This window comes from Gossypium hirsutum, chromosome D02, assembly GCF_007990345.1.
Source record: "Gossypium hirsutum isolate 1008001.06 chromosome D02, Gossypium_hirsutum_v2.1, whole genome shotgun sequence".
In the NCBI taxonomy this organism is placed as follows: domain Eukaryota; kingdom Viridiplantae; phylum Streptophyta; class Magnoliopsida; order Malvales; family Malvaceae; genus Gossypium; species Gossypium hirsutum.
The window spans coordinates 35,262,277-35,271,894 of record NC_053438.1 but is presented as its reverse complement, the minus strand read 5'-3'; the positions used below and the strand labels follow the sequence as shown (position 1 = coordinate 35,271,894).

The 9,618-nt window shown below is 32.3% G+C and overlaps 1 protein-coding gene across 1 annotated transcript; it reads right to left on the bottom strand.

Annotated features, from left to right (window-relative positions):
* Positions 1–419: 419 nt before the first annotated feature.
* On the bottom strand, positions 420–9,384 carry LOC107943264 (calmodulin-like protein 7). Its single transcript, XM_016877011.2, has 2 exons — positions 9,144–9,384; positions 420–727 (listed from the first exon to the last, which is right to left on the bottom strand). The coding sequence occupies exons 1-2, from the start codon at positions 9,382–9,384 to the stop codon at positions 495–497; spliced, it is 474 nt and encodes a 157-aa protein (XP_016732500.1). The 3' UTR covers positions 420–494.
* Between the last annotated feature and the right edge of the window lie 234 nt (positions 9,385–9,618).

Here is a 9,618-nt window from a genome sequence, read left to right as displayed (position 1 = left end):
GTTGTGATTGTTATTTAAATACTTGAAAAAAAAAAGAAAGAGTTTTTTCCCGTCCATTTAAACAAATCATATATTAATTTGCACTAAGAATGAAGAGAAAAGATAACACACATTAGAAAAAGGATGGGAATGAGGTATTGGAGACAAATAAGATCAATCCTAAACCAATCTTACAAGCTTGGAAATCATAACAAAATGAAAATTCCAATAACAAAATTTGTACTACTACTTTCATAGTTGGTGATAGAAAATGTTCCTACCATCCCCATTGCATTATCTTTCACTCTCCTATCTTCAAGTTAGTCATACCATTGATTTTAGTGTTGTGATGATGTTTTTCACAATTGGTAGCAAGCCATTAGTCATAATTGTGACATTTACATGCATGCATACTAGGTATAACCAATGCAATCCAACCATAAGGTGAAGCCGAAGATCATCTTGTTTTATCTGAGACTATCAAGAAACCCTAAATTAGCCCTTTTCCTTTCAAGTCAACTGAAAGCACTAAAACCACCCCCTTTCATCATTTGCTTGAATTCTAAAAAATTAACCCTACCATCACCATCCACATCAACTTTCATTATCATCTTTTTACAATCTTCAATAGTTTTCCCTTCTTTAAGCCCAAGTGAAACCAAAATAGACATTAGCTCATCAACAGAAATGTAACCATCTCCATTTTGATCAAAAACCTTGAAAGCCTCTAAAATATCTTCCTCTTCATCTGATGCGATCCCGGTCGCATCATGTTACGACACAACTCGATGCTACCGAGATTGGTCCAAACTCGAGGGGCCCAAGTGCAAAATGAAGTTTTTTTAATTTTAGTTTGTCAATTTGGCTGCTGGAAAATAAGGACTTTGATTCATTAATTTTTAGTTATTTTAGTTTGTGTTTTTAATTATGTCATAGTTTGCACATCATTAATATGTGTTCTGCATTTAATAAAGTCATGCATTATGTAACTTTCATGTTAGTTAAGTTTGCATCATTAAATTAAGTCAAGTTAGTTTAATTATGTAACTTTCATGTTAGTTAAATTTGCATTTCAAAACCATGCATTTAAGCATCTTAGTTTAATAAATGAGTTGCTGGACATTTATTCAACTCATCTTAGTTTTAATTAATAAGTGTTTTTTTGTTGAACTTTATTTAATAAGTGTTATTCTTAATTGATCTAGTTCCTAGGATTATTTATTGATACATGAGTTAAGTTCATTTAATTATGCTTCTTTAATTAAACTAGTTGCTGGAATAATTATTGCATATATGTTTTAGTTCATTTATTTAAGTAAGTTTAATGTTTGTTATGATTAATAAGTGTTTTCATTTGTTTAAGAAACTCATTTTAATGTGTTTATTGCAGGTGACTTTTTAGCTTATAGTGGTTACAATTCAAGGCTGTTACACATTTAATTAAGTGGTTGTTCAAGTTCTTTTGAGTTACAATTAAAGGGGATGTTATAAAGGGAGCTTAAAATCATTAAAGGAGTTTTTAAAGAGCATTTTATGCCCTTTAAAATTCAGCAGCAACTCTTCCACTTCCAGCCGTTTTTGGAGCTTTCAAGAGAAATTAATCAAGCCTTTGAATGTCATTAAGGAGCTGGTTAAGAGATGGTGTCTATTCAACTAGCCAAGGACAACTCAAGAGTCATTTTCTAAGCCATTAAAGACATTCAAATCAGCTGAATTAAAGTGATTTTATGGAAGGAGTTATTTGGTTCAAAGAATAAGAAAAGACATCAGTTTTTATGGCACATTAAGTGGATGTTTTTGACCATTCGGTTACCTTGTTTTAGCATTATAAATAGATGTAATCAGCCATAGAGTGAAAGAACTTTTGGATGAATATAGATGAAATATTTGAATTGTGAGCTATCCAATTCTCTTTGTTCTTACGGAATTGATTTGACTTATCAAGCTTAGCTTGTGGCGTCTATCCATTTCTTGTTTTCGAACTTATCACTTTCATAGTGTGGCGTTCATCATATACCAAGGTTCCTATCATTCTTGATAGTGGGTCGAGGTCTTTTCTTTGTTGTTTTCCTATACTGTCATTCACCTAAGAGCTACTTTGAGTCTCGGGTCAACAACCTCTATTGTTGGTTCATTCTCTACCCTTAGCCAAATTTTTCCATTCGTTGTTAAACCCATTTCCCTTTTAAACGTTTGTTTGTAGCCTTTCTTCTATTTTGAAACAAACTTAGCCTTACTCAAATTCACGATCGAGTAAACACTAACGACTCGAATCAATCACAAAACGAGTTCGTATCAAATTGGTATCAGAGCTAGCAAATTTGGAGTAAGAATCGACGTTGTCGGCATTACAATATAGTAGTTTCTCGAAAAAAAACTCGAAAAAAAATTCAAAAAAAATCGAAAAAAAACTAGTTTCCATTCAAACTTAAAAGATTGGATATCAAGTTGTGAAAAAAAAATTTTTGAAAAAAAAAATTCTGAAAAAAAAATTGAAAAAAAAAAGAGAGCTAGTTTTGAAATTTAGTTTTTGTTTGCTGCCCAAATTATAGTTATTACTACCTTCTATTATTTCGCCACACCCAAACTTTTCATTTCTTTGTTTCAAGCCTACCTACCTTTGTCCTACAATAATCTTACCAAGCCCAAACATCAAGTTTGTAAGCCGACCCACAACAATTGCTTTTTAAGTTTAAATAATTCCTAAGAACTTAGAGAGGAGGAGTAGTGGAAAGAGGCAAGAGAGTAGTGAGTTTATTCGAGAGAAAAAAAAGCCAAGTGTGTGAGATTTCTTTGTGAGTGGATAGTGAGATTCTTTGTTGTGAGTTCTTAAAAAAATGTCACGAAGTCTGGAAAAAAATTTAGACAAGGGAGTTGGATTCCGTCCTGTAAGAATTGTTGGAGGAAGTGTGCTAGATTTTACACTCCAAGCCTTTACGCATGAAATGGAGCATCTATTTGATCGAAAACTCAAACCCATCAAGAAACGATTGGATCGTGTCGAAGAGCGGAGTCATCGAGCAAGAACCCAACGGGAGCAAATTTATCCAAATGAAAGGACGAAAATGAGATCATCAAGGAGACAAACATTTGACGAATATGTGAAAAGAGACCCTTATCCAGATTCCTATTCTTCAAGGAATTTAGGCCAAAATAAATCCAGCTACAAGTTTGAAGCCTATCAAGGTAACGAACGAGAAAGCATAAGTCATTCTTCGTATGCAACAAAGTATTCATCTATGGAAAAATCCTTACGAAGAAGTGAATGTGTCTCGTATAAGAACTCATCCATGGAGGTTTATTCACGAAGAGTTGATCGTGACTCTTATGAAGATTCTTCCACTTCTTTCCAACGAAAAGTCTATTGTTCTGATTCTTTTGTATTATCGCCATTTTGTAATAAAGTTGAGAGAAGAAAAAGAGTGACGAGAGAAAAAGAAACCGAAAAAGAAACAAAAATTGAAAAAGAGAAAAAGATTGGAGAAAGAAAAGAAAGAGTGCGAGAAACAAGTGTTGTTGAAAATGAAAAAGAATTGATGAGTGAAAGTGAGTTTTCAACAAACAAAGAGATTGTGGGAAAAGAACGAGAAGTTGAAAAAGAAACGAGTGGAAAAGATGAAAGTCAACAAGAAAAAGTGAGGAATGTTTTTACTAACCAATCTGCAAGTTGTCCTCGTATTGTTTCTTCTTTCCAGGTTTCTAGAGATTCAAATGACAAGTTTCAACTTCATTACCTTCCTGATGAGAGACGATTCCATTTGATCGAAAAAGGTAAGGTTCAAGCGCTTAAAGGTAAGCAAGGTAAGGAGTTTTTAGTCAATGAATCATGGCAATCAGGTTTGAAAGTTGTTGATAAAATTTCCGATAACTTAGTTTTAAAAAGATCTCCTTATTTTGATTTGGTTAATTGTTACTCGCTATTTGTGGTTGATAAATTCGTTTTAAGTGGAGGCATGAAGAGTTGTTCACTCAATAAGTTTTGTGTTGAAAAATCTTTTGATTTTGTTCGATTAAATCCACAAATACAAAATCTGATCATGTTTGATAAAGAGCTTTCATGTGAAATGCTCAATCTGTTTGATCGTGATGGTAATGAAAATTTTTTAACTCTTAGTGTGAGATCTTCGTATATTTGCATGAGATTTGAGAGATTTGATTGTTTGAATTTATTTTTTCCTACATCTTCTTTATTTGGCATGTGTGATGTCTTGGTGAAAGTGAAGTTTTTGTTACGTTACGGAACGACCGATCAAAACCATGTTTTTAAACCCGGAGCCTTTATTCCTAAGTTGACGTCAAGCGAAGGTGAGTATCAAAATTGTATTTTGAATCAATGTGTTGACCCCTTCTATTTGCTTCAAGTTTTATCTTTATTTAGTTCGAAAACCAAACATGTGAATTTCGTTGGCTTGCCAAGTCAAAATCAAATTTTTGATTCTGGAGGTTGTTGTATATTGTTGATTAATGGATTTGAACATGTGTTGCATGATTTTAACTTTAATGTGCTTCAAGTTCTTCATAAGTTACTAGCCACAAATTTTTCTGGTCAAACTGAAATGGTGAACAAAAACTTTGTCTTTGATCCCGGTGAATGCTGTTCCATATCATTGTTCAAGGGATTTGGACCATGGAATTCTAATTTTCAAAACTATAATCTTCAAATACCTTGTGAATCAGGTTTGTTTCCATCGAAGAAAAAGGTAAAACCAATTTCTATTTTTGATCCCGGTATTGATTCATGTGTTGTTCTTTTGAGTTTATTTGTTCAAGTTGTGACTAAAATCCTGGAAAGTTCTTTTGTGTTTAACCTTCATTGTGTCACTAATTTGTTTTATTGTTTTGTAGGTGACGATGTTAGGTGGTACCCTCCTAAAGAGGGATGGCATGCAAATGACCTTCTTTCTTACCGAGCCATTTGTGGTTCTCAAAATTTTGAAAATAATTCTGTCTGGATCATGAACAAAGGGGGTCATGATCTTGAAAACTTTTTCTCGAGCAAGTGGCCCGATTTGAGGACAAATCGTTTTCAAGAGGGAGGGTATGATGCGATCCCGGTCGCATCATGTTACGACACAACTCGATGCTACCGAGATTGGTCCAAACTCGAGGGGCCCAAGTGCAAAATGAAGTTTTTTTAATTTTAGTTTGTCAATTTGGCTGCAGGAAAATAAGGACTTTGATTCATTAATTTTTAGTTATTTTAGTTTGTGTTTTTAATTATGTCATAGTTTGCACATCATTAATATGTGTTCTGCATTTAATAAAGTCATGCATTATGTAACTTTCATGTTAGTTAAGTTTGCATCATTAAATTAAGTCAAGTTAGTTTAATTATGTAACTTTCATGTTAGTTAAATTTGCATTTCAAAACCATGCATTTAAGCATCTTAGTTTAATAAATGAGTTGCTGGACATTTATTCAACTCATCTTAGTTTTAATTAATAAGTGTTTTTTTGTTGAACTTTATTTAATAAGTGTTGTTCTTAATTGATCTAGTTCCTAGGATTATTTATTGATACATGAGTTAAGTTCATTTAATTATGCTTCTTTAATTAAACTAGTTGCTGGAATAATTATTGCATATATGCTTTAGTTCATTTATTTAAGTAAGTTTAATGTTTGTTATGATTAATAAGTGTTTTCATTTGTTTAATAAACTCATTTATTGCAGGTGACTTTTTAGCTTATAGTGGTTACAATTCAAGGCTGTTACACATTTAATTAAGTGGTTGTTCAAGTTCTTTTGAGTTACAATTAAAGGGGCTGTTATAAAGGGAGCTTAAAATCATTAAAGGAGTTTTTAAAGAGCATTTTATGCCCTTTAAAATTCAGCAGCAACTCTTCCACTTCCAGCCATTTTTGGAGCTTTCAAGAGAAATTAATCAAGCCTTTGAATGTCATTAAGGAGCTGGTTAAGAGATGGTGTCTATTCAACTAGCCAAGGACAACTCAAGAGTCATTTTCTAAGCCATTAAAGACATTCAAATCAGCTGAATTAAAGTGATTTTATGGAAGGAGTTATTTGGTTCAAAGAATAAGAAAAAACATCAGTTTTTATGGCACATTAAGTGGATGTTTTTGATGCAATCCCGGTCGCATCATGTTACGACACAACTCGACGCTACCGAGATTGGTCCAAACTCGAGGGGCCCAAGTGCAAAATGAAGTTTTTTTAATTTTAGTTTGTCAATTTGGCTGCTGGAAAATAAGGACTTTGATTCATTAATTTTTAGTTATTTTAGTTTGTGTTTTTAATTATGTCATAGATTGCACATCATTAATATGTGTTCTGCATTTAATAAAGGCATGCATTATGTAACTTTCATGTTAGTTAAGTTTGCATCATTAAATTAAGTCAAGTTAGTTTAATTATGTAACTTTCATGTTAGTTAAATTTGCATTTCAAAACCATGCATTTAAGCATCTTAGTTTAATAAATGAGTTGCTGGACATTTATTCAACTCATCTTAGTTTTAATTAATAAGTGTTTTTGTTGAACTTTATTTAATAAGTATTGTTCTTAATTAATCTAGTTCCTAGGATTATTTATTGATGCATGAATTAAGTTCATTTAATTATGCTTCTTTAATTAAACTAGTTGCTGGAATAACTATTGCATATATGTTTTAGTTCATTTATTTAAGTCAGTTTAATATGTGTTATGATTAATAAGTGTTTTAATGTGTTTAATAAACTCATTTTAATGTGTTTATTGCAGGTGACTTTTTAGCTTATAGTGGTTACAATCCAAGGTTGTTACACATTTAATAAGTGGCTGTTCAAGTTCTTTTGAGTTACAATTAAAGGGGCTGTTAAAAAAAGGAGCTTAAAGATCATTAAAAGGAGTTTTTAAAGAGCATTTTATGCCCTTTAAAATTCAGCAGCAACTCTTCCACTTCCAGCCGTTTTTGGAGCTTTCAAGAGAAATTAATCAAGCCTTTGAATGTCATTAAGGAGCTGGTTAAGAGATGGTGTCTATTCAACTAGCCAAGGACAACTCAAGAGTCATTTTCTAAGCCATTAAAGACATTCAAATCAGCTGAATTAAAGTGATTTTATGGAAGGAGTTATTTGGTTCAAAGAATAAGAAAAGACATCAGTTTTTATGGCACATTAAGTGGATGTTTTTGATGCAATCCCGGTCGCATCATGTTACGACACAACTCGACGCTACCGAGATTGGTCCAAACTCGAGGGGCCCAAGTGCAAAATGAAGTTTTTTTAATTTTAGTTTGTCAATTTGGCTGCTGGAAAATAAGGACTTTGATTCATTAATTTTTAGTTATTTTAGTTTGTGTTTTTAATTATGTCATAGATTGCACATCATTAATATGTGTTCTGCATTTAATAAAGGCATGCATTATGTAACTTTCATGTTAGTTAAGTTTGCATCATTAAATTAAGTCAAGTTAGTTTAATTATGTAACTTTCATGTTAGTTAAATTTGCATTTCAAAACCATGCATTTAAGCATCTTAGTTTAATAAATGAGTTGCTGGACATTTATTCAACTCATCTTAGTTTTAATTAATAAGTGTTTTTGTTGAACTTTATTTAATAAGTATTGTTCTTAATTAATCTAGTTCCTAGGATTATTTATTGATGCATGAATTAAGTTCATTTAATTATGCTTCTTTAATTAAACTAGTTGCTGGAATAACTATTGCATATATGTTTTAGTTCATTTATTTAAGTCAGTTTAATATGTGTTATGATTAATAAGTGTTTTAATGTGTTTAATAAACTCATTTTAATGTGTTTATTGCAGGTGACTTTTTAGCTTATAGTGGTTACAATCCAAGGTTGTTACACATTTAATAAGTGGCTGTTCAAGTTCTTTTGAGTTACAATTAAAGGGGCTGTTAAAAAAAGGAGCTTAAAGATCATTAAAAGGAGTTTTTAAAGAGCATTTTATGCCCTTTAAAATTCAGCAGCAACTCTTCCACTTCCAGCCGTTTTTGGAGCTTTCAAGAGAAATTAATCAAGCCTTTGAATGTCATTAAGGAGCTGGTTAAGAGATGGTGTCTATTCAACTAGCCAAGGACAACTCAAGAGTCATTTTCTAAGCCATTAAAGACATTCAAATCAGCTGAATTAAAGTGATTTTATGGAAGGAGTTATTTGGTTCAAAGAATAAGAAAAGACATCAGTTTTTATGGCACATTAAGTGGATGTTTTTGACCATTCGGTTACCTTGTTTTAGCATTATAAATAGATGTAATCAGCCATAGAGTGAAAGAACTTTTGGATGAATATAGATGAAATATTTGAATTGTGAGCTATCCAATTCTCTTTGTTCTTACGGAATTGATTTGACTTATCAAGCTTAGCTTGTGGCGTCTATCCATTTCTTGTTTTTGAACTTATCACTTTCATAGTGTGGCGTTCATCATATACCAAGGTTCCTGTCATTCTTGATAGTGGGTCGAGGTCTTTTCTTTGTTGTTTTCCTATACTGTCATTCACCTAAGAGCTACTTTGAGTCTCGGGTCAACAACCTCTATTGTTGGTTCATTCTCTACCCTTAGCCAAATTTTTCCATTCGTTGTTAAACCCATTTCCCTTTTAAACGTTTGTTTGTAGCCTTTCTTCTATTTTGAAACAAACTTAGCCTTACTCAAATTCACGATCGAGCAAACACTAACGACTCGAATCAATCACAAAACGAGTTGTATCAGTTTTTGACCATTCGGTTACCTTGTTTTAGCATTATAAATAGATGTAATCAGCCATAGAGAGGAGAACTTTTGGATGAATATAGATGAAATATTTGAATTGTGAGCTATCCAATTCTCTTTGTTCTTACGGAATTGATTTGACTTATCAAGCTTAGCTTGTGGCATCTATCCATTTCTTGTTTTCGAACTTATCACTTTCATAGTGTGGCGTTCATCATATACCAAGGTTCCTATCATTCTTGATAGTGGGTCGAGGTCTTTTCTTTGTTGTTTTCCTATACTGTCATTCACCTAAGAGCTACTTTGAGTCTCGGGTCAACAACCTCTATTGTTGGTTCGTTCTCTGCGCTTAGCCAAAATTTTCCATTCGTTGTTAAACCCATTTCCCTTTTAAACGTTTGTTTGTAGCCTTTCTTCTATTTTGAAACAAACTTAGCCTTACTCAAATTCACGATCGAGCAAACACTAACGACTCGAATCAATCACAAAACGAGTTCGTATCATCATCCTTATCATTCATAACGGATTGATACAACTCACGAAACTCCTCAATATCGACGTAGTTATCACCATTGACATCAATTTTTTTGATCATTTGTGTTAACTTGTCATCGGGGATAAAAATACCTAATTTTTTCAATGAGTCATTCAATTCCTCCTTTGAAATTCTCCCATCTCCGTTCTTATCAAACATTTGAAAAACCTTCTTGAACTCTACATCATCCATTATTCTTTTTATGGAAAGGAGAATATGTCGATGCTAATGAAGTAATTGGCTTCACTGCTTATAAAACAAAGGTGTTGTAGGTAGGATTAATCTAAGCCTAATAGGGGTAAGGGCAGAAAGGATTTAAGTTCTTTATGAATCAAACAATTTAAAACAATATTGACACTTTTAAAAAACAGTTTGTAGTAAGAAAATAGAAGAGAACAAAACAATTTTTTTTTATGTGGTAGAAAG